The 26,716-nt window shown below is 33.6% G+C and overlaps 2 protein-coding genes across 2 annotated transcripts in view; both read right to left on the reverse strand.

Moving 5' to 3' along the window:
• Positions 1–5,305: 5,305 nt before the first annotated feature.
• LOC132144170 (deoxynucleoside triphosphate triphosphohydrolase SAMHD1-like) lies at positions 5,306–6,196 on the reverse strand. The gene is made up of 4 exons (XM_059554933.1): positions 6,129–6,196; positions 5,939–6,043; positions 5,675–5,843; positions 5,306–5,572 (listed from the first exon to the last, which is right to left on the reverse strand). The coding sequence occupies exons 1-4, from the start codon at positions 6,171–6,173 to the stop codon at positions 5,556–5,558; spliced, it is 336 nt and encodes a 111-aa protein (XP_059410916.1). The 5' UTR covers positions 6,174–6,196; the 3' UTR covers positions 5,306–5,555.
• An 8,998-nt stretch (positions 6,197–15,194) lies between these two features.
• Positions 15,195–26,716, reverse strand: part of LOC132144290 (deoxynucleoside triphosphate triphosphohydrolase SAMHD1-like) — a 54,155-nt gene continuing 42,633 nt past the window's right edge. The window contains exons 12-15 of the mRNA XM_059555069.1: positions 18,094–18,245; positions 17,828–17,908; positions 16,716–16,820; positions 15,195–15,251 (exon numbers count right to left, since the gene is read on the reverse strand). Of these exons, the coding sequence (XP_059411052.1) occupies positions 15,195–15,251; positions 16,716–16,820; positions 17,828–17,908; positions 18,094–18,245 (395 nt within the window). The remainder of the gene's footprint in view (positions 15,252–16,715; positions 16,821–17,827; positions 17,909–18,093; positions 18,246–26,716) is intronic.

The following is a 26,716-nucleotide window of genomic DNA, read 5'->3' on the forward strand; positions in this document are numbered from 1 at the left end:
GTATATGACATATGTCTGTTATCTCAGCTGTAGTTTGTTCTTTTTGTCTTCTATAACTCTTACATATGTCCATTCAGGTTTATGTTTTTGCTTTTCTTTTGTAAGCCTAATAGCACAATGTGTTTTCAATGGAAACACTGTTTATTCTTATGGGTAGGAAAATATTTGATTTACATTGTACAGCAAAGCTTAACAAAACACATGTGATCTCATATTTACTGAGTATACGGACCGTCTCTGTTTGTGGAAGGATTTGTTCAGAGAGTTCATCAATCCAGTCATTGTTAGTTGATTGTTTATGAGAGTTAGAGGAGTAAATGAATGCTGTTAAAGAAGAGTAGTAAATGTTTGTCATGAAACAGAGTGCTGAATATCAGCATTAACTTTTATTTTCCTTATTAAACCACATGAAACGGTTCTGATATCTAGTTCCCATGTTAAATGTAATTTTCAGTCATGTGTTTTCAGCTGTGTTGGGAAAACTTACTTTTAAAAGTAGTACATTAGAATAATGAGTTACTCCCTAAAAAAGTAACTATTTGCATTACTTAGTGACTTGTGTGCTTCTGCTGTTTGAGTGTCAGCTTTCAGAAACTGTGTGACACGTAAAGAATTTGTGAGTAAGCAGTTGAAAAAAAGAAACAACAACAACAAAAACTTCTTTTTTTTTAATATTACGGCAAAGGTCTTCACAGATGTTTGCTTCTGAGATAAGTTTGTAATATTTTAAATGCAGGGATTCATTTTGGACGAGATGCAATTTTGCATTGTGTGTGTGCAGCTCTTTGATTTGTGAGTGAACTTTTGATATATAAGAAGAGGCAATGTTTTGGAAATGTGTGTAGGCAGATATAAAATGTGTAACAGCACAGCTTAAGTGTGTCAGAGGAGAGTGTGCTGCTACTCTGCGCCGCTAGAGGGAGCGAGAGTGTCCTCATGAACCGAGCTAAAAACGAAAGTGAAAGTAGAGGAAATAAGAGACTATACTAATACATATAACACATAACTGAACATTCTGCTTGAAATGTTTATGTTTAAAAGTAAACATAAACTGACATATATTGGCGAAAATGTTTTTCTTCAAGACTGCACACTAAAAAAAATTGGGTTAAAAATAACCCAACCTATAATCCAACTATGGGTTGGTATAGCACCTTCCCATCTGTGGGTTATTTCAACCCAACCCACTGGGTTAAAATCCTGTTGGGTTAAAAGTTACCCAACAGTTGAGTTAATTATTTATATTAATTAACATCAGTATTTTTATTAAAAATGACTTAATAAAACCATATTTTGAAACTGCTTATTTTAATATGCAAATAACACATTTACAAATATATTTTAAAATATTTTATTTAAATGTACAAGAATGTGTAAAAATACAACTGACATTCTCCCACTCTCAATACTCTTGAGCAAGGCACTGAACCCCCAGTTGCTCCCTGGGTGCTGGATCTATAGCTGCTCACTGCTCTGGGTGTGTGTTCACTTCTCACTGCTGTGTGTGTGCACTTGGATGGATTAAATAAATGAAATAAAATGAACATAACATATAACAATAAAACAAAAAATAATCATAAAATCAAGTATTAATAATAAAAAATATACCAGCTGCTGGACCTACTGATGATCACCAAAATAAAAAAGTTTTTTTACTGATTACTAAATACAAAGTTTTTAAGGAGGAGACAGTGTGCAGAAGAAACTATTAAAGACTGTGTGTTACAAAAACTCTCAAATGGGAGCAGAGGGCTTTAGGTAGTAAATGTCATATAAAAAGAAAAGTTTGAAACACAGATCGACTGCTTATAGTATCAGCTTCTGTTCCATCGCCTCCCTGTTTAAAATAATCAAATCTTGGGAGGAGTTTTCCCTGTCACCAAGCACCAGGACATGTGGATTCTGGCTTGTCTCATGATTCAAGTGCAGCACTTATTAGTGCCAACCTTAAAAGAATAAAACGAAAAGTTCCGTTAGCATGCATTGTGATGATATTTCATTGATACACTCACTTTACAAATGAGTGAATTTAAATGAGTTAAAAGCTATAGCGAATTTAAATTGGTTGAAGTGATAATTCACCCAAAAATGTGTCTTATACAAAATAAATAAAGGTGACTTGACTACACACGGCACTGTAATTTTAAGTGTTGCTTTTACTTACAGGTTGAATGTCAATGAAGGACCGCTTCATTTCAGTGTATGATGTGCACACCATTTTTCCATTTGTGTGGTATGGTGCAGATGGCAGGAAGGGTTTTAAAGACAATTTCTGCACTGAGGCCTTTAAATGACAAAAGTACAGAGAAAGCATAAGTAAAAAAAAAACAACAACTGATAGATGCATAACAATATTCAATATGAATAAACCATTAAAACACTTTTACTGTATAATTAATTAGTGCTGGTGTGCTAAGTAGAATATGGCTTCTGTTTTACGCTCCCCTCTTAAAGGTTGGTTGTAGGAGTAACGTTATGTAAATTTGGGGCACAGGTATAAATTTCTGCAGAAAGAGCAGATTGCCTCACGACCGCGCTTTTCTTTCGTCTGGGTTTTGAACTTTTTTAAAGGAAATTGCAGGTTCTTTCAAACGATTCTCAAGGAGTCTGCTGTCTGTCGCATGACTGTGTGAGCTCAGCTCGAGCAGCTTCTTTCACTGGTCCGATCCGATAAATGATCCGTGCGGCTTTTCTAGCTTAATTCTAATGATTTCGTCAAACTTTCACATTTCACCAGACATTTTTATTAATTTTAAGTAATACTTGTCTGAAAAGTTTTGCAGCTAATCTTTTAATGTATTAATGCTGGCGAACAAACTGGAATAGCATTCACTGTAAAAAATGTACTGTACAATTTACAGGATTTTACTGGCAAAAGAGTCGCCAATAAAATCCTGTAAAAATTATGTTAATTTATGTAAAATGGATTACAGGAAATTACTGCAAAGCAAATCACAGTTAATTGCTGTACACTATGTAAAAAAAAAAAAGTAAAAAAGAGCATTGTTCTTCATTTATGCCGCGGTGCCCAAGGACACCTCAGTCGTGTTATTGCCGGCCCGGGTTTCAAACCCACAACCCTAGGGTTAAGAGTCAAACTCTCTAACCACTAGGCCACGACTTTATATTACTCAAATAGTCTAAATAAGTAAAAGACCATATGTTTTTAAAATTTTATCTTTCTTCACCACAAAAACAGTGTTTTTATACACGTTATAGCAGCAAGAGACAAGCTGACACAAGAAGCAACTGGACCAAGATCCCAACTAAACCAAACACTGTCCACCACAATGGTGACTTCAAATGAATCAAATATCAACATTTAAACCTCTGTTAATTCTCAATAAGAGCTTCTTTAGATGTCTGACAGAAATAAAGTCACAGAACCTTGTAAGGAGGATCTGTGAACGTCTATATCAAACTTACAGAAGACATAAAAAACATTTTAAAAAAAGACATCATAAAAACATTCTGTCTCCTCAGAGGACGTCTTTTCAACGTCTGCAAAAACATAAAAAGATGTAACTTTGCCCAGTGGATTAGGTTGATGTTAAATTACGCAATATAGTAATTTTCACGTAATAGTTCCTTTAAAAAAAAAATGTTAAATACATGTGACTTCATGCCACAAGACTGCTAACGTATGAAGGTATAATTATAACACTGGATTTATTTAACATGCATTATGTACCATGTGTTGAGTTCAGTGTAAAATGCATTGAGTAAAGAAGTTAATATACAAGACACATGTCCTTGTGCTTTGGACACAAACTTTCAATAATAAAAAAAAAGTGCTTAAGTGTCCTTGAGCAAGGCACCGAACCCCCAGCTGGTCCCTGGGCGCAGCGTAAATGATGAACACTGCTCTTTTTTTACTACTACTTTTTTTTTTTACAGTGTACAGCAATTAACTGTAATTTGCTTTGCAGTAATTTCCTGTAATCCATTTTACAGCAGTTAACATCATGTTTACAGGATTTTATTGGCAACTTTTTTGCCAGTAAAATCCTGTAAATTCTACAGTACTTTTTGTACAGTGTTCAGTGATTCTCTGGGGGAAACAAACGCACTAAAGGGAATATAAACTTTTTTAATGTATAAAAAAATAATAATTAACATGTCAGACACATTACTTAATGCTATAACAGTAACATACTTCATACGATTATATTAACAGTTACTTACCTTTCATAATCATGCAGGCTGCCTGGACCGTTAAAATTTGAACCGGAGTGAAGCGGGAAACATATTGAACCCAACAGTTGGGATATAACTAAAAATAACCCAACAACGAAAAAAAAAATGACCCAACAAATTTTAATATAACCCAACACATTGACCCAATATGTGTAACCCAACGGTTAGGTTAAAAAAACAACCCAACGTTTTTTACTTCTTTAATTCAGTTATGAAAGGTAGATTGGTTTAATTTGTAGAAAAGTAAGACTGATTACCCCTTGGCAACTGCTAGTTGGTTAAAATGGTATTTTAAGAAAATAAACACTTGCCTGCATCATTGAACACATTTTGTAAATGCATTTTATTTCAAACATGTATAAGCATATGCATTTACAGGTACACAACTGTTAACTGAATATTCAACATTAAACATGTAAGATGATATATTTTTCCTGAGATTGGGATGTCCCCTGCTTGGGAGAAGAAAATAGAGGGGAAGAAAACACTACTGCCACACAGTGGTCTAACAAGCATATGACAATCAAAACAAACGCAAGAACAAGAAAAAATAAATCATTGGACTTAAAAGTACTCTATGTTATTTGTTATAGTAAAATTTGAACAATTATTTAGTCAAATAAAAAGGTAAAGTTATTAATTGTATTAATGTTTTGGCAACACTTAAAGCCATTATATATGCATTATCAAGAGTTATTAAAGTTATAATAGTTATAAAACTTTATAATTATTCATAATGTACATTGTAATACATTATACGTTGTCATAAATAATTATAAACTCATTTAAAATGCATAGTGTAGCAATTAATTGATAAGTGTTTTTATGTTTTAACTGGTTACAGTTCATGAGATTGTACAATGCATTATAAGGTGCAAGACAAGAAAAAAATATATAACCCAATTAAGAGAAAAACAGATAATATAACACAGGGTTAGAATAAAATGTAAGTTTTATTAATGATGCAATCTAAACCATCTAAAATTTTTAATGTCTCAATGAAGGTCCACATTTTAAAAAGATACATATATTTGTTTCTTGCTTTGAAACTGATATAAAGTTTGTAAAACTTTTACAATTATATTTTCATATTATTATTTGATTACACACATTGTAATGATGATAACTGTAAATGATAAAACCCATTAAAAAACCCAAGATATATAGCGAGAGAGAGAGAGAGAGAGAAAGCTGCTACTTCACAATTTCACTTTACTTTAATATTGTCTTAATGTTATGTAAATCAAATAAATACATGCACTAGATATTTTGTTTAGACTTACATGATCTATATGCTTTTAAGAGCAGATAAAATATCAAATGGCTCTTATGTTCTGTTTTCAGCATGTATTGATGGTTCAATGTGCTCCTTCTCCTGCAATATAACAAGTAGTTTAAAATGAGAATTAAAATACACAAACTAGAGAATATGAATGCACCAATAATTATATTAGCTTGTTAGCACAATAGGTGTTACCTGAGTCATCATCATCTAAAACAGGGCCGAACTCAATGAAGGTGTCTCTATTGTCTGTGCACCATTTATGGAAGTGTCGCTCGGCTTTCCTCTGAACCCTCTGATCCATGTCTGTACAGTAAACTCTCACAAGCTTCTCATGAAACTTCACTGGCTTCAGACTGGACACCTGCAGGGAGAAGAGTAAAAGCACAATCCATTTACGATCTCTCATCATGAGATGAAAACTGTGTGATAAAGCTGCTCATACAGATGAACGTGTACCTGATACGACTGAATCCTGGATGCTGTGTTCCTGTCCCTCTTGTTGTAGAAATAGACATTGTCAAGGAGGTTTCCTCCTCCTTTCCCAAAACCCATTTCAAGAAACTGAAAGAGAAGCCAATTTAAACGATGAGGAAGAAGAAATGCAGAATTTTTTTTTTTTTTTTTACACACATTTTTTAATACATACATAAATTTGGAAGTGCTGTGCATTCAAGTTGTTGTTCCTGCACATGTTTCTCCAGCTGTCCCTCACATGATTCTAAGAAATTTACACATTGAAAAATACACGTTGATTTTAAACATCATAATATTAACACAAAGGAAAAGATAAAGTATGCTAAATTAATTTATAAAAGATAAAATAAAAAGCAAAATGTTTAAAGTAAATTATGTAGATTCTTTATCAACACTGTACAACCCGACAAGTAACTTAACTCAAATCGTTTGAGTAAACAGATTGCCTTGATTTAAACCACGTAAGTTTTAAACCTTTGTAATTAAAGTAACAATTAAAGTGATAATTGTAAAGTAGTGATGAACAGCTGCTGTTAACAAACAGAATCACTGAAGAAAAGAGAAACACGAGAACTACTACAACTGACTTCAGACACAGCCTTAGATGAAATCAACTGAAATAAAATACATGAAATCTCTCAAGATCTGATTAAACAACCCCACAAACAGCATCACCAGCTCCACTTATTAATAACCAGACTGACTTTATTTCTGTCAGACGTCTACAGAAGATCTTATTGAGAATGAAGGTTTAGATGTTGATTTATTGTTTCATTTGAAGTAACCATGTTAGAGATCAGTGTTTGCTTTAGTTGGGCTCTTGACCCTTGATTTCCGTCTAAGTCTTTTCTCTGGCTGTTATAACCGTGTGTTTCTAAAACACATTTGTTGTAACTCAAAAGCCCAGAAGAAAAGTCATCAGTTGTTAACCTGTACCTAGGTGTAGGTTGTTATACTCTATATTGGTGATGATAATTATTCATTATTGTTCACAACTATTGAGCCGTACAGAGTCTAATCTTTGATGAAGTAGGTGTAGTGTAATTTGTAGAAGTGGTTCTAGTAAAAAGTGACACTAAGAGCCAGTGGTTCTGTGATAATCAGTTAATATAAAAATGACTTTATAAACATTTTGTACACATATATTTTTCTTCTATGCCAGTAATTGGTCAAACCAATTACTTTACTTTTGAATTACAACAAATGTGTTTTAGAAACACACGGTTATAACAGCCAGAGAAAAGACTAAAATAGAAATCAAGGGTCAAGAGCTCAACTAAAGCAAACACTGATCTCTAACATGGTTACTTCAAATGAAACAATAAATCAACATCTAAACCTTAGTTCATTCTCAATAAGATCTTCTGTAGACGTCTGACAGAAATAAAGTCAGTCTGGTTATTAATAAGTGGAGCTGGTGATGCTGTTTGTGGGGTTGTTTAATCAGATCTTGAGAGATTTCATGTATTTTATTTCAGTTGATTTCATCTAAGGCTGTGTCTGAAGTCAGTTGTAGTAGTTCTTGTGTTTCTCTTTTCTTCAGTGATTCTGTTTGTTAACAGCAGCTGTTCATCACTAATTCACAATCAGCACTTAGTTAATCACTTAATTACTTGAATGCAAAGTTTCAAAACTTACATGATTTAAATCAAGGCAATCTGTTTACTCAAACGGTTTGAGTTAAGTTAACTTGTCGGGTTTTACAGTGCAGCATAAATAATCAATAACTGGGGCAAATCTGAAAAACTGGTTGCTGAGCTCACAATTAAATTACATATATCAGCAACAAAATCTGAAATGAACTGCCTTATAAATGTTGTTCCTTATGCTCAAATACCATTTAAAAACTTATTTTCCAGGCTAGACCAATCATAAACATGAGTCTTTTGTTTTGTTGTATTTGTTAGTCGTGGTAAATCCTTATATTATGTCCCCATAACAGTTGTAAACAATTGCTCTTACCTTTGAGACTCAGTTAAATGGCCACAGGATCTGGATTCCTCCTCAACAACACAACTGCTCAGCTGGGACGAGCCTCTTTAGGCTGAATAGTTATATTCAGTTACAGAAGAATATGTTATACCTATATGTATTTGAATTACTCAGAGACTCTTCATTTAATAAAGTTTTAACGCATCACCATTTGTAATGGCTTCGCTTTATTAATAGACAATAACTCATAAGCAATAAAACATCTGAAAATAACAGCGAGAAGGTCTTTCCTTTAGAAGGTGGGAAATAATCTGTTATATTGCACTTTGCAGTTTTCCCTATTAATAAGTGATATGTGAATGGCTTTTGTATATCTATAGTATTTGGTTTTGAATGTAAGTTTAATCGGTTAGAAATGATATAGCACAATAAAGGCTGGGATAACCCACAGGACAAAATCTGAAGAGATTTTAAAGTCTGGTAGTGTGTGATCCTCAGTTTTTTGTGTGATTACCAGTTTTTCCTTCATGACTGTTCACAGTTTTGGTAAATGTATGATGTCTTGTGTTTTAAAGTCCCTCCGATCACAACCAACTGATGCAGAAAGGTGTGGTTTGTTGCTAGGAGACGCTTGACAAATTAAATCAATATGTGTTCTAAAATCATCTTTAAATATCAAACATGTTTGATCTCCTCAAACTGGATGGACTTAAAGTCTGAAGCTAAAAAAATGTAGTCTGTGACCATCATAAACTACTCCGTTTTCTATGAAATCTGTCAACTCAGATCTGCAGACTGGATCTGACTTTTGGCAACTAGCGTCGACTTCTCCAGAGAGAAAATCGATAGAAAACGGGTAAAAATCATGTAGTCAATTCTAGGCTGAAGTCAGACTGGTTTGGAGATCTGAGATTATTTAGGATGTTATAGCTTGAAAACTCTAGGAAGAAATACATTTACAAATTTTAGTCTCAAAATAATAATAATAATCTTAAATAGAATATCAGTATGGTTGCTTTCTCAAGTCAGCATAAATATGATATACTTTGTGCAGCATTGTCAGGTTCATTTATTTTAATAGCAGCTTCACAGGATAAAAAAATAATAAAAATAAATTGTAATAAAAACATAATTTAAACAATTTCAATAAATTATGTAGCAAACTATTTGGCAGTAAACTGACAGATGCTTCTATGCTGTTAAGAATAAGAAGATTGAAGACACATCACTACATTCCCTTCGCTTGTACTCTTGTATCACTGTATGTGTGAACACTTTTATACTGTCCGTGATCTTACAGAACATTTGAATATATTCCAGCCAACATCTAAATATGTCTGTATTGTCATCTTTGTGTATTGTCAAATGTCTAAAAAAATTTGCTTCTTAAAGCATTTTTATGTCTAACGTACACAATGTAAACGAAACAAATTACAAATAACTTAAATTTGAGATACTTAGACTGAGAATGAAATTGCAGACATGTCAGTCCGGGTCCTTGAGTCTATGCCATCAATCAAACCATGACGTGATGAGTTCTCAAACACACACTGATCATATATGATAACTTCACTCTAGCTGATATTTACATGAAATGCATAGAAATGTGCTGTCATCCAGATGGGAGACTTCTAGATATCCACACTATAGTTCATTTATGTAAGTTAGTATAGCAAAATGAAGTAAACTGTAACATGTTATACCCAAAAATTCTTCATACAGTGGACTACTAGTAAAATTGAAAAAATTAATAAAATAAAATTGGGGCCATACATTATTCAGAAACTTTGACCTGAGCATGTTTGGCTCTAGTGTTTTTTCTTTACTTGCTAATGCGACGTTTTTACACCACAGACTGAACTAAACATTGCTTAGTAATTGGTCGACAAAGTATTCATTTTGTCATTTTTGGTTGACTGTGTCTATTACATACCTTTCTATCAAAGTTATCTGACATTATCAAGATGAATTTGTTCTGACACAGTTTAACTCTGAGTTCTTGTCATATTTTATTACCATTTTCTAAACTATAGTAAATAAACTGTGATAATGTGAGAAATGTTGAAGATGTCTGATTAAATTCTGTTTTGACTGTATATATCATTTTTACAGTGAAGACTATGCAGTGCTATCTTACATTTGATTATTCAGTTTCTGTACCTGGACACCTACAAACTTGAAAAAACTTAAACATTGTGTAAATAGCACAAGTAAATCAATAGAACAAACATACAAATTAAACAACTTCAAACAGGTCCCACTGGTACAACCTGCACCCGGCCCTGTTTATGACAATTTCACATGCAACTACATTATATATTTTTGCTCATTCATTTTTGCCAATTAGAAAAGAACAACACATTATCATGTACTGGAAGGCAACTAAGTTCACTTCCACCATTTCACTCACACAGATGCTGTTCACATTCGAGAATTCAACAAAGTGCTGTACTCTAAGAAGGGTTTCCTGTTCGTACTTATCTAGAAAAAATCTGTCTATCTATCTAGCCTTTGATTTATTTCTAAAAACAGACAGAACAGTTTAGTGAACTGAGACCAAGTATGACTCCTGGGTGGGGATGAGATGTAGATAAGTCGTCTGGTTTCTAGGGAAGGGAGTTTTTGACTTTCGTTCCTCTGAGATGGGTGAGTGGGTGTTTTAGAGGATGTTGTGAACAACATATCCACTACGGTCATAGCAAGGTTAATGTCAAGAACAATATCAACCACTTTCTGGAGTTTAACCTGGAATCTGGAGAATACAGGACAAAGTAAAGGAGAAAATACTACCAATACTACCAGTCATCAGTGAGTTTATTCACGTGAGCTTCTGTTCTCATTTTCACTTCACAGATTCTTCAGAAGGTGTAGTTTCGTCATGTTTCCTGCAGGAGGAGCTGTAGACCTCTGTCAATGTGCTGGGACCGGATCTGGAAATGACCTCATCAAATAAACCTGTAAAGATACTGTTCCCAAATCTATCCATACATCTTATTATATCATTATATCTATACATAACATTCAATAAATGATAATGTCACACATCAAGATCTTAAACAGGACATGCTTTATCAACACAACTATCAATACACAGATAGAAGTTAAGACCTTCTGGGTAACTGCCAGCACAACAATACAAATTAAAAGAGTAAAACACTGACCAGATCAGTAAAAGAATAACAAAGCGTTTTAGATGTAAAAGAATAAAAAGGTTATTAAGGTATATTCAAATTGATCCAGACCGATTCAAATATTTTATTAGTAGTATTATTTTTAATCTCAATATAGCCTTCAAATGACAAGTAACAAATCATCCTCCAGCTTTTATTCATTTACTTTATTTAGCTTACATCAAGCTATTTGTCACAAAGAGCAAAACCCTGCCAAAACACAGAACAGTTTGCACACTTCCATTTTTACCTCCACAGATTTATGTTCTTCTTCATCATCTTTTTCAGATTCATCAACTGGCAAACAGTCTCAACAAGCTGCAGACTGTAAACATTTTGGACATTTGTACCAACAATAGTTTAAAAATCAGGAGAATGTACAAAATCTACACTATATATACTATATAGTCAACATCTGAAGTGGGTCAAAAGCTTTCATCAAAGTTGTTCTTAAATCAAAATGTGTTCTTGTCTTAGGACAATTTTGATGAACTTTTTTGATCCACTTCAAATGTCGACTACTGTATTAACTTACTGAGACTGTTTTGTGCGTAAACCACTGTTATTTTGAGCAATTTCTATTTTCATATATGATCAAAATGCTGCAATATTGTAAAAATATGACAGCTGTGTGCATTAAAAACAAATAAAATATATTCAGCACATTTTGGTTCTCACTATCTTATTTTGATTTTTGTTCAAATCTGTCCAGCTGGTTTTATTAGTCTTTAGAAACTCTCTAATTAGTGTATCAAAACAGATTAATTAGTTATAAAATAAAATAAAACAAACATTTATTAGACAAGAAATAAATAAATTCTCCACCATTGTTGTTGATGCATTACAGTTTATTTTTGTCAGTTTTTGAGAATAACAAACTGAAAAACATTACATTTTCCCCCAATAACCTGTTTTCCCATTAATCACACAAAAAAGATATAACTAAACTCCTGCATCCTAAAAGATTAAAGATTAGATGTAGAAAATGACTGATTCCATATCAAATTCAATCTCTAAAAATTAACAACTCCCCAAAATATCTCGCAAGAACTGTACCCAGATCTCTACTCTACACACACAGATACAGTAAATTACCAAAAAATAAATGGTCCACCGGTTACCTATATTTATCCATCACCAAACAAACCTGTCCTAATATAACACAACCCTTCACCATTATCTTCTGTTAACTAGTATCTGTTCACCCAACATCCAGCACCACATTGTGAATATAATAATAATAATAACAACATGCATATAGAAAGCTGCTCAAACACTAACATAAATCAGCTATTAGCCCCAAATATCAGTCTACTGCATTCGTGAAGAAGTAAAATCAAGGTAAAATCTTCCCCACTATAGTTTAATAGCTGTTTCTTTAAACTGATTTACTCATCACTGATATTTCATTGCACTGCTCTTTTTCAGCAGCATCTACCACACGCTTTATTCACAAAATAATCTCATTTAGGCACATGTGGCTTCAGTAGCTGTCAATCAGTTGTAAGCATTCAATCCTGGCGTTACTCCTTTTCTATACACTTTGGATAAAAGCATCTGTGAAATCAAATTAATTGCATGACATGCTATCATGACAGGATACGTAATTAAAGTTATTCCCAATTCAGAGTATATATTGCCATTTGCAGAGAAAACAATTAAGATAAAGTAAAACATATTACAATTTTTTGAGAGCAGAGTAAATCACTGATTAGACTTTTTGTTTAGAAATTGTAATTAAACATCAAATTAATGATTTAAATGGACAGTCCTACTTTAAAGATGAATGAGAGCAAAAGATGGATGCAGTTATAGAATTTACTCTGTCACACGTTTCACAGACCGAGCAGGAGCAGTGTTGTCATTGCCCCATGACCCAGGATTGGGATACTCTTCCCCCTCCATCAGTTGGTGACAGGGTTCAGCATATTCAGGACCCTCATAGAGATCCCAGAGACCTCTGAGCACCTTACAGGAGCGGACCTCATTTATACCACAGCCGTGAAATGAATGATGGTCAACTGTTGTCTCATGCATTGGCTCTTCAAAATCTTCATTTTCAAAAAGCTTGATCTTATAAGATGTCAGACGTTTCACAGACAGAGCAGGAGCAGTGTTGCCATTGCCCCACGACCCAGGATTGGGATACTCCCCCACCTTCAGTTGGTAACGGGGTTCAGCATAGCCAGGACCCTCATAGAGATCCCAGAGACCACTCAGCACCTTACAGGAGCGGACCTCCTTTATACCAGGAATGTCCAATGAATGAAGGTCAACTGTTGTTTCAAAGATTGGGCCTTCAAAATTCTCCTTTTCATAGAGTTGGATCGTAAATGGCAGACATTCAAGACACCAAGCAGGATCAGGAACGGGAGCGGGAGTGGGAGCAGGAGCAGGAGCAGAAGCAGTGGATATGCTATCGCTTAATGCCTTAAGATTGGGATACTGTCCCTCCTTCAGTAGGTAATCATCTCCATTGTAGCCACGACCCTTCCAGAGCTTCCAGATGCCTCGGATCACCTTACAGGAGCGAACCTCTGTTATACTGCAGCGGTCCAATGATGAACTGTTCCCTGTGACCACACACTTGGTACCCTTAAACTCATTCTGGTCGTATAGCTCAATTACACACTTGAAGAAAAAGAGAGAGAAGAGAGAGGGTGAGTTTTTTTTTTTTTAATCCAGGTAATTGTGCTGTTTTGAGACAACATCAAAACACCTTGACTACACAGCAAAATCCCCAGTGTTAATTTAACACTCTGAGTGTTGACACATATAAACACTGAAGCAGTGTTAAAAGTAACACTGAAGCAGAGTTGAAGTTAATGAGATAATTAAGAAGTTAATTGAATTATGATTGAGCATTATTGAAGACAACTGATGTTAACGAGCAGAAAATTAAAAAATTAACTCAAATTAAAAAATGAAAAAAAAAAAAACTAAAATTAACACTGGAGATTTTGCTGTGTATAGCCGGGTTTCCATCCAAAGTTACAAGAAAAAAAAAAAAAAAATTATGCGCACATTTTATATATCACTTGTGATTAAGCACCTTTCTCTCCAATGAGTCAAAGAGAACAAGATTGTCACTTAATGTTAAACTGGCATTATATATGAAAACACAGCTTATGTGCTCATTATACTGTTTTTTGTGTGGCTTACACACTGTGTCTGTGTGTGTCAGATCTGCAGGAATGACAAACAAACCATAAACAATCACCTTGCCAAGGCGCCACCATATAAAGCATTCCTTAGCGTCCTTCTCCTCCTCATCAGAGTTTTTTGTGTAGGAAACTCGACCAACATGTTCACTAAACTTCTTCGGCAGCAGACTGGATACCTGAGATACAAGTGAAATCAACTTGTTGATCAGTCATTACAGATCTAGAAAACTTGCTTTTTACCCAAAGTAAGTTTCCCTGATGTCTTTTTTTGTGACTATTGAAATAAAAGTTGTTATATGACCATTTGAATACCACTCACTTAAAGAGATTGTTCACCCAAAAATGAAAATTCTGTCATTGATTACTCAACCTCATGTCTTTTCAAACCTGTAAGACCTTTGTTCATCTTCAAATCACAAATTAAGATATTTTGATGAAATCCGAGAGCTTTAAGATGGGTTTGAAACAACATGAGAGTGAGTAATTAATGACAGAATTTTCATTTTTGGGAAAACTATTCCTTTAACCTCACTATTATCAATGACTTTTGGAACAAATTAATATTGACTAACAAATAGTTATTTATTTATAATTTTTTTACAGTTTTGAAAAATATATAATAAACAAAACAAGCTGCTGTTTCACTTAAGATATAATTTTCCTACAGTCTGACAGATTAGGCCAACTGTTAGCTCACAAGCAGCTGTGTAATGGAAAAACTGACTGTGAATGCAAGCTGCTATTTATTGCTTGAGCAATCACTTCATTAAGTGTTGTAATAAAATCAAGCATACAGTTGGTTTATGCAGATCACAATCAGCAAACTTGTATCAGCAGACTCATCTGATCCATGATTCCTTTAGGAATACACTATCATAGCATGCTTATTTTGCTCAGAAGCTAATTACCCTGATCCATCCACAGACATGTGTTGTTATATTAAAATTGATGCTAATAACATTAATGATATCTTCAATACATTGGTGTTGATTCTGTTCTGTCTACTGCCAGGGGGTTTGCTCTCTCTGCCTGCCACAACAGAACCATGATCATATCATCAATCCACACAGTGAGGTACACAGCAAAATAAAAAGGTACACAGTGTTAATTTAACACTCTGAGTGTGGACACATATAAACACTGAAGCAGTGTTAAAAGTAACACTGAAGCAGAGTTGAGGTTAATGAGATAATTAAGAAGTTAATTGAGTTATAATTGACCATTATTGAAGACACCTGATGTTAACAAGCAGAATCACCAACTGAGAAAAATCACAATTTGTGTGTCACCATTATAGTGGTCAGTGTTTGCTTTAGTTGGGATCTTGACCCTTCAGTTATTAACTCTAGATGTTGTGTGGCTGTGGTAACTGAGTTATAACATACAGACAGACCAGAGCAAAGGCAATCATGTGGTGTTGATTGTGGTTTGGGTAATTGTCATGCAGTGACCTGAATGCCTGAGTTCAGGTTTCTTTACTGTGTACATAAATTATGTGGAAAAAAAAGTAATCCAGCATTTTTGCCATAATATAACATTTTTAAAAAAAAGTTAGTTCTACACAATGAAAAAAATATTTAGTTTAGACACACAGACATCAAGAATCATCCTGAGCATCACAACAATGGTGACCATCAAAAAAGCATGTTGTAGCCAATAAAAACTCATCCATGGCTCCCATCATACATTGCGGCATGAAAAAATTATGAGCTGAACTGTCTTTTTAACTTTTTATTCTAACTATATTTTATTTTTGCTGTTTTATGTGATTTTTTTTTGTATCTAGTTTTGTGATGTTCAGAGTAGATCTGTTTATCTGAATATGCTGTTTGTCACCGTTGTTGAGATTCATACGCTGCTTTTTGTTATCTGTGTGTGCCTAAAATTAAAACTCTTTAATAAATAAAAAAAAAATCAGAATCACTTGCAAGAGATGCTTACAAAATGTATAGAAAATACAAACTCTTTCATTTTGGAATCAAAGCTGTTACAATCAATAATCTTAGAAAAGAGACTGTAAATTAGTTCAGTGATTAAGATCAAGCAACGATTACATTAAAACATAATCATCAACACCCAATGATTTTAACTCTTGGCTTGACACACAAACTTTAAATTTAAAACGTCACAAGCCAAGATCCCAACTAAAGCAAACACTGAACACTATAATGGTGACACACAAATTGCGATTTTTCTCGTTTGGTGATTCTGCTTGTTAACATTAGGTGTCTTCAATATTGGTCAATCATGACTCAATTACCTTCTTAATTATCTCATTAACCTCAACTCTGCTTCAGTGTTACGTTTAACACTGCTTTAGTGTTTATATGTGTCCACACTCAGAGTGTTAAATTAACACTGGGGATTTTGCTGTGTAACTGTCAATCATCTTTGATAATAGCGGCCCTCAAATAATTACTAATTCTACAAAAAGTTTTTTCTAAAATGTTGATCATTTTTGAAGTGGAAAGTTCAGCACAGTGGTAGGAGTACCTCATATTTCCTAATCTTGCGGCCTTTATTCTGCTGCTTCTTTCTGTAGAAATAGACACTGTTGATAGGGTTTTCAGCCTTCTTATTATAATCCAGTTTAATCACCTGTGAGAGGAGATTTACAATGTTACAGTTACTAAACAGTTGATAAAAAAAAGTGCAAAAATTTTTTTAATGCTGTCAAAATTAACGCATTAACGTAGGCATTTTTTTTTCAGTATAAAAATATTTAATGTAATTAACCCAGGGCGGATCTAGAAAGGTCACTCCACTCATAACTGCTGCATCTGTCTGTCTCTCTCTCTTTCTTTTTTTTTATTCAGTCACAGAACGTCTTTAGGATCACATCAAACCGGAGATGTTTCAGACGCTGTAGCATTTATCATTTAATATCAAACTGAAAAATAACCTATGTGCATGCAATTTTGGGGTCAGTTAAGTCATAAAGTTACCAAAAAGAATAAAGAATAATGATAAAAGAATAATGTGGATAATGTGTCATACCTGAAGGAGGTGTGAAAGACTCGTTTCATGAAAACAATAGAATCATGAATGGGGGAGTATTTAGAGCCGAACATATAGAGACAGCACACAGCAGAGCTTTACATGAGAGTTTAGATAACAAGGACCATAAATCAATCAGATTTGCCTTCTCTAAAAACACACATGACATGGCCTTAGAAAATATTTCATAAAATTCACAGTTTTACAGATTAGATTATGAAATTTCAATTGAAGCTTTGGTAGACTTGTGGCTTTAGCTGTATTGTGTTTCTAAACTCATATCCTGTATCAACATCTTTTTTATACATTTAAAAAATATGTTTTTAATATTTTTATTTTTGTTTTTGTGTTTGAGCTCATATATCTTTATTATAATAACAGTCTAAGTAATTCTGATTCTTGAACAGTAAACTTTGAAGTGTCAGCTTTTTGAACATAGGTTGATTATGTATCTAGTCAGAAAGACTCTTGAGCAGATACCTTTTCATTTTGGGTTTGCGATTAATGTAATAAAAAATGTGAAATTTGTTTATTGATTTATTTGTATTGATTGACAGCACTAATAAAAATATAAAGACTGTAGTAATGTTGTTTTGAACACAGCATACTTCAGTGCTGAAATCCTTCTGATACAAGACCAGATCTGGGTGAAGTTTGTTCCACTCGGCCACCGCTGTTTGCCACTCAGCCTGTAGAAATGTGGATTTCAGTTCAAGCAAATGAAAACAAATGATCTATATGAGTGTGTGTTATTATCTGTGTATGTCACTGTGTATTTAACATTGTAAATTCAGTGCCCTCCACAATGTTTGAAAAAATCTAAGTTGAAGATGGCAGTTAAATAAAACATTGTATTTTCTATAATTTCTTCTACCTTGAAGGACTCTTCATCTTTCTTTTCAGTTTCTTGTAGTCGAGTCTCTCCCACACACTTTGGCAGGCGTCGCATCACAACATCCTCAAGCTCTTTTCGGGCATCTTTCAGCCTGACATCACTTGAGTACAAGATCTCCTCAAAGATGTGATCTGATAGAATGAGAACAATTTAAAGGAAACTCTTCTGGTCAAATGACAAGAAGTAGAATTTTTAAAGTTCTTCCATGTTTACAACTTACCTGTCAGTTTAATGAACTTTGCAGTCTTTTCATCTTCATGTGTCTTCATTTTGCGTTTTTGCGAGCTTTTTTCGATATTTTCGATCTTCTGCTTGAAATCATCTTCTGAAATTGATGAGATCTCAAGCGGGTCTTTAGCTTCTAAGAGAGCTTTTATGATTCTAATGAACAAATAAAAAAAAAGAATGCATTATAAAGAAGTTTTTAACTGAATAATAATAATAATAATAATAATAATAATAATAATAATACAATAAAAATGTACTTGTCTTCGATGATGTTGCCGATCTTGTGCTGGTAGGCCTGCTGATACAGAGTGTAGCGGGTGTGAAACATGTCATAAATATTATCTGCCACCTGTGAGAGAAAGAATGACACAAAAATTCAATGGAAAACATTAAATGGTTTTACATGATAACTTACATTAAGTTGCAGATATTGAAATATAAAGGGTTTCGATTTTCATTCATAAATATCACTCTTAAATTTAGCTGAAGTGGAAACTTGTAAGATGACTAAAGACTGGGTGACTGTCATAGTGCACAGAGCAACTAAAGTCAGCGTTTTGTTGTTTTATATGCATGTGAGACTTGCAGTGCTTTCAAACAGACTGAAAACAATCAGCCATGGAATAAGCACTGGTTGACGAGGGATCTTGTGTATCATGTACCTTGTCTCTGAAGCAGATGTGATTCGACCCTTCGACTTTACAGACTCGAGCAGATTTCAGCAGACGCTGATGGTCAAAGCTGTTTGGGATGCCGAGATAATAACAGTCCCTGAAAGAGAGAACATGAGTCAGTACAGTACTGTTGACTGATACGACTGATCTCTGACTTTATACTGACACCTAATAGCATGCGGCATCAAACATGAGTGACAATTTTCACAATTATATTTTACTATTATAGAAATGTTTTATCCAGTCATGGTTCATTTGTTCCACAAGTGAAAGTGTCCAAACATAAAGGGTTATTAATACCAGACTGCTCATGTGATCCGATCATGGTGGCCACCAGGAGGAGACCTACAGTAATCCATGTAAATCAGATTTAATGACGCTATAGATGTGATGGTGGATATCAGTGATGCGCGGGTTGATCTGAAATGAGCGGGTGCCTGCGGTTACGAGTCATCCAAAAAAATTTTTTATGATATTTGGGTCGCGGTCGATCGGGTCATTTGAAATAAAGATGCCAATTAAACCTTTGTAATTTATATAGTACTAGACACAATTTTGAAATACATTTGCCTACACTTTATTGGCTGAATAACTGGTGCGAATAGAGTGACCACCTGTACCGCTTTGTTGTACTGTACAGCAATTTTACCCTTTGTCCCGCCTCATGCAAATTGAGCATCTGTCCCGCTTTTTAATTCGAGCCTAGCTAATAAATATATGGATACTTTAATAGCCGTACTGTAAACTTATGTCCAATAGTTCAGAGGAGAGCAATAAAAGCGCTAGTCGATAGGCTGAGTCGTACGTCATCAAACTTACTGGCGCATGAATGCGTCCTCAACGTTGTCAACAATCTCAAATTGGAGAGCGCGCATGCTGCATGGTCAGGTTAAGCAGCCATGGCCACGAAAAAGAGAAGATGCATTTGTAATAGCGATTGGACCACAACATACTGTTGGTTAATACCTGTAGATGGCTAAGCAGAGAGAGTTTTTTGCATTTTATGCAAAAGCAGTTTTTCTGGTGGAGAATACTACATGAAGTGACATGGTGCATGTGAGTACCACAGAAAAAAAAACACATAATCAAGAAACATGCAAATCAGTGCAATCGTTTTCAATAAACCAAATAACCCACAGGCTGACCAAGTTTCGGAAGCAGAAGTGACGAGCATTTATCGTGCCGTACATCACACACATTCATATCTACTTTTAAACAAAAATATTCAAATCAAATATTCAATAAATAGGCTACTCTCTGATGTTGTAATCCATATGAAATGTGCATTTCTCTCTGGCGTTCATGGCGAGTCCGCATGGTCAACTTCATCTTAGCAGCGACACAGAAAACACCAGTTTATTACTAAACAATTAATGTCTCCTTGCTAATTCAGACACATTCATAATCATTACCGATTCTTTGTGGTAAGCTTTGTGCGAGCAGTCATAACGCTTATTTTCCTGTAGGCTATAGCCTATTTAAGTAATAAAATTAATATAAAGGGGTGACGCATGTACTACTTTTAAAAAATGCGGGTGAGGAAGCGGGTCGGGTACTTTTTTTGCGGTCCGAGTTGCTGGCGGGTTAGTTGAAAACGTCGGATATCACTGGTGGATACACGAGAGGACAACATTTGCATTTTCGCTCTCAATTGTTATTTATTTAAATATTTATTTATTATTATTTATTAATTATTATTTTTTTATTTAAATGGTCACTGAAGCAGCTGCCAAACAAAAACTGTAAAATTAATTTACAGGTATTACATTACTTACAGGTATTGTCTGGATTCTTATTTCGAAACAATTTGTCTTTTTTTTTTTTTTTTTTTTTTTTTGCTGTTAACCATCAGCTAACAAAAGCACACAGGCAAAAACTAATAACTATTACTTTATCAGCAACAGTCACAGCCTTTAAAGAAAGCGACATGCAGCATAACATCAATGTTTCTTGGTCTTCTTCTGGACTGAAGCGCACAACCTAGATTTAAGTTTCAAGATTTTTATTTGTCACATACACAATTATACAGAGCATATTTAACCAAGTAGAATGATGATGATATTACTGATTAAGTATAATATTAAGTGGAGACTAATGGATGTTAAGAGGCTGGTTTTGAGTTTAGGAGCCTGATGGCCTGGGGGAAGAAACTCCTCCTGAGTCTCTCAGTTTGGTTCATTTATGTAGAAAAACTGTAAAAACTGTAAAGTCTCCAGTCAGGACTTTGCAGTCTTGACTGGAGCCGTTCCCATACCACATTAAGATACACTGAGAGTGAATACACTTTCTATGGCACCTGAATAGAAAGTCTTCAGGATTGCTGGTGAGACCCTGAATTTGCAAGAGCAATGAAGGTGTCGACGGTGTTCGATCATAAAAATTCAGGAAATACATGTAGAATAAGTGTTGTCAGCTTATTTAAATAAGGAGGTTTCATTTTAATTTTATGGTTTTGTTTGGTACACTGTAAAACCCGACAAGTTAACTTAACTCAAATCGTTTGAGTGAACTGATTGCCTTGACTTTAAAACCCGACAATTAATCTTAACTCAAACGGTTTGAGTAAACAGATATCCTTAAGCTATGTTAACTCAAACCGTTTGAGGAAACCGATTGCCTTAAACCATTTAAGTTGAAAAAACTAACAGTTATAAGTACTCTGAACTTAATTCAGTTGAGTTCACTGAAAGAAGATATACATTGCAATTAAGTGATTAAGTGATTAACTGAGTGATAATTGAGTTTAGTGATGAACAGCTGCTGTTAACAAACAGAATCACTGAAGAAAAGAGAGAAAGGAAATACAGCTGACTTCAGACACAGCCTCACTCAAACCTGACAAGTTATGTTAACTCAAACCGTTTGAGGAAACCGATTACCTTAAACCGTTTAAGTTGAAAAAACTAACAGTTATGAGTACTCTGAACTTAATTCAGTTGAGTTCACTGAAAGAATATACATTGCAATTAAGTAATTAAGTAAACAACCTACACCTAGGTACAGGTTAACACCTGATGATATTTCTTCTGGGCTTTTGGATTACAACAAATGTGTTTTAGAAACACACAGTTATAACAGCCAGAGAAAACACAAAGACTGAAGTCACGGGTCAAGAGCCCAACTAAAGCAAACACTGATCTCTAACATGGTTACTTCAAATGAAACAATAAATCAACATCTAAACCTTAGTTCATTCTCAATAAGATCTTCTGTAGACGTCTGACAGAAATAAAGTCAGTCTGGTTATTAATAAGTGGACCTGGTGATGCTGTTTGTGGGGTTGTTTAATCAGATCTTGAGAGATTTCATGTATTTTATTTCAGTTGATTTCATCTAAGGCTGTGTCTGAAGTCAGTTGTAGTAGTTCTTGTGTTTCTCTTTTCTTCGGTGATTCTGTTTGTTAACAGCAGCTGTTCATCACTAATTCACAATCAGCACTTAGCTAATCACTTAATTACTTGAATGCAAAGTTTTAAAACTTACATGATTTAAATCAAGGCAATCTGTTTACTCAAACGGTTTGAGTTAAGTTAACTTGTCGGGTTTTACAGTGTAGTTGTTGCTGCTAGTCATTTGTTCATTTTATCATCTAAAGGTTTAAATGTTATTTTTGTAATTTTACATATATGTGCTTGTCATTTAGAAAAAGTAAAAAAATACTGTAAAAAATACAGTAGTTTTTCTGTATAAAGATTTATTGTTTATTTAATAACACCTAAAATGAATTCAGAGGTCATTTTATAGAGTTTTAGCTACAATTTAAAATAAAATGAAAACAAAGTGAAAAACATAACTATTTTTAATTTTTTTGAAAGAAGTTTCTTCTGCTCATCAAGCCTGCATTTATTTGATCAAAAATACAGAAAAAAATGTAATATTGTGATATATTATTACAATTTAAAATAATTATTTTTAAATTTATTATACTTTAAATTATCATTTATTTCTGTGATGCAAAGCTGAATTTTTAGGATCATTATCACATGATCCTTTAGAAATCATTCTAATATGATGATTCATTATCAAAGTTGGAAACAGTTCTGCTGCTTAATATTTTTTTCAGAACATGTTATACTTTTTTGGATACTTTGATGAATAAAAAGTAAAAAAAATAAATAAATAAAAAAGATATGTTTTTTAAATATAAATATTTTGTAATATCAATATACACTACTGGTCAGTAATTTGGGGTCAGTAATTTTTTTTTTCCTTTCTTTTTCTTAAATAAAATCAATACTTTTATTCAGCAAGGATGTGTTAAATTGATAAAAAGTGATAGTAAAGAAAATATATTATTAGAATATTTTTTTAAGTATATTCAAATAGAAAACTATTATTTTAAGTTGTAATAACATTTCACAATATTACTGTTTTTTCTGTATTTTTGATCAAATAAATGCAGGCTTGATGAGCAGAAGAAACTTCTTTCAGAAACATTAAAAATAGTAATGTTTCCAAACTTTTGGTCTGTACTGTATATATATATATATATATATATATATATATATATATATATATATATATATATATATATATATATATATATATATGTTATTGTATTTATTTACAGTGAGAAATTTGTATACTAATATTGAAAAGTAAAAAAGGAAATCTGCATATACAATAATTACCTATTTTAAAGTAGACTAAATTAAAGTTAAGTATTTCTAATAAATCTCCATAAATCATTAACAAAATTTATATAATGCTTACCAAATCATTAGATTATATTCATTATACAAATAATATGAATATATTATGAAAATAAGAATCAAAATGTAAATCAGACTATCAACCACCCAGCACGCACCTTGATATCAATTTGACATAAAATAGAATAACAAAAATTTTTAAATTAGTAAAGACTTGATTACGATGCTGTAAAATTATTTTAAGGTCAGTTTGGACAGGAATCTCTTCCAGTGGTAATTGGGTCAAACTAGGAAGTTAATCTCACACTGAAATTATATATATATATATATAGGCCATTATGTTTGATGTTCACTTTATATCAAATCAACGTCATGCCAAGTTTTTGACATAAGTTTGACTTTTTGTTGGTCAGTTAGATTTCTTTTTTCTTTTTTTTGTCCATAAAAAAAAAATCTCAAAAATGTTATTTACCGTGCAAAATAGTCCCATCTTCGCACGTCAATGCCATTCAAATGATTCGCCACAACCTCACACAGGAAAGACTTGTTCTAATAAAGAATAATTCGAAAATATTTAAAATTCATCTTAAACTCTGCATAACTTGTTTGATATTGAAGTTTACAGGATTTTACCTTTGGAACTTTATCATAATCCCCCTCAATTAATTTCTGAATAAAGGTGAGATCCTGCTTTGTCAGCTCTGTGTTAAGTCCTTTACTCCTTACTATGTCCAGAAATATACACATTGAGGCCAGCTAGAGAAAGAGAGAGAATATAATTATTGTAAATACATTTGCATATATTTATAAATTACATTTATAAAAAATGTAAATACTGTTTAAAATATTTTATTTAACAGTCAGTGTTTCTCATGAAGTTATTTGCAATTTATAAGTGGCCTGTATTTCTTTCCTTGTCAGTTTCCACAGAATTTAATGTTGTGCTAAAGTTTAGCACTGCGTTTGTGGTTTTAACCCCACTGCGGCGAGTGAGGCGGGGCCGAGAGCCATGGGAACCAGAGTGAGGCTGGTGGAGTGATTGGAAATGGCCAACACCTGCTTGACCCACCGGTCTCGAGTCCCACGGAGGAGATGGAGGGATATAAAACCGGAGTGACGACAGTGACGGACGAGAGAGGAGCAGGCCTGGATTTTAGTTTGTGTTTTGGTTTTTATTTGTGCGCGACAGTCGTCCGCGAGGCGCTGTTGCACTGTTTTGTGTTTATTTTGATTATTAAAATATAATTTGATTGTCCGCTGGTTCCCGCCACCTTCTTCCCGTAATTAGGAAGTTACACCCACATTGCAGCATCAAACTTGTGCAGTGTAAACCAATGTTACAGCTACATTTTTAGCAACAGACAACCAATTGTGTGCCTTGTATTTACATGATTTGGACAGTCACAGAAACATCGCATAATTTCATCATGACACTGACTCCACATATACACAGCAAAATCCCCAGTGTTAATTTAACACTCTGAGTGTGGACACATATAAACACTGAAGCAGTGTTAAAAGTAACACTGAAGCAGAGTTGAAGTTAATGAGATAATGAAGAAGTTAACTGAGTTATGATTGACCATTATTGAAGACACCTGATGTTAACAAGCAGAATCACCAACCGAGAAAATCACAATTTGTGTGTCACCATTATAGTGGTCAGTGTTTGCTTTAGTTGGGATCTTGACCCTTTAGTTATTTACTTTAGAATTCGTACAGACAGACCAGAGCAAAGGCAAGATTATGGTATTGACTGTGGTTTGGACAAATTGTTATGGAGTGACCTGAATGCCTGAGTTCAGGTTTCTTTACTGTGTACATAAATTAGGTGGATAAAAAAGTGATCTAGCATTTTAGCCATAATATGACATGTTTTTAAAAGTTAGTTCTACATAAAGAGAAAAATATTTAGTTTAGACACACAGACATCAAGAATCAGTGTGAGCATCACAACAATGGTGACCATCAAAAAAGCATGTTGTAGCCAATAAAAACTCCCATCATGCATTGCGGCATGAATAAATTATGAGCTGAATTGTCTTTGTAACTTTTTATTCTAACTATATTTTATTTTTGCTGTTTTTATGTGAATTTTTTGTATCTTGTTTTGTGATGTTCAGAGTAGATCTGTTTATCCGAATATGCTGTTTGTCACTGTTGTTGAGATTCATACGTTGATTATTTTTATCTGTGTGTGCCTAAAATTAAAACTCTTTAATAATAAAAAAATCAGAATCGCTTGCAAGAAATGCCTAAAAATGTATAGAAAATACAGACTCTTTCATTGTGGAATCAAAGCTGTTACAATCAATAAAGACCGATAATCTTAGAGAAGAGACTGTAAATGAGTTCAGTGAATAAGGTCAATCAATGATTACATTAAAACATAATTATCACCACCCAATGATTTTTGCTCTTGGCTTGACACACTAATTTTACCAAGATTACCAAGATCCCAACTAAAGCAAACACTGACCACTATAATGGTGACACACAAATTGTGATTTTCTCATTTGGTGATTTTGCTTGTTAACATCAGGTGTCTTCAATAATGGTCAATCATAACTCAATTAATTCTTAATTATCTCATTAACTTCAACTCTGCTTCAGTGTTACTTTTAACACTGCTTCAGAGTTTATATGAGTCCACACTCAGAGTGTTAAATTAACACTGGGGATTTTGCTGTGTATGCAGGTTAAGAATGACCCAAGGTTATCCAGTTAATGTGAGAAAAGCCCATTTATTGGTTAAAAAAAGGACAATATTTGGAATTCTGTTGATCGGATGTTCAAGGTAGAGCTTAAGGTTTTTTTACTGATTCTATCTAGATTGCTACTGATAAGTGCTATTAGGATAAGCATGTCTTTGGCTGTCTTGTAAACAAGAAAGCATATCAAACCATGTTTTTTTAATTTATCATTCACCTACATGGACTGTTCATGTGTGATTGCATGGCTTATATATTCAGTAAGGAACTGTGTTTAGTAAGTTTGTTTAGCCAATTAAATTCTCTCATACAGCTTGAGCAATTTAAGCTCCAAAAG

This window comes from Carassius carassius, chromosome 7 (genome assembly GCF_963082965.1).
Source record: "Carassius carassius chromosome 7, fCarCar2.1, whole genome shotgun sequence".
Classification (NCBI taxonomy): Eukaryota; Metazoa; Chordata; class Actinopteri; order Cypriniformes; family Cyprinidae; genus Carassius; species Carassius carassius.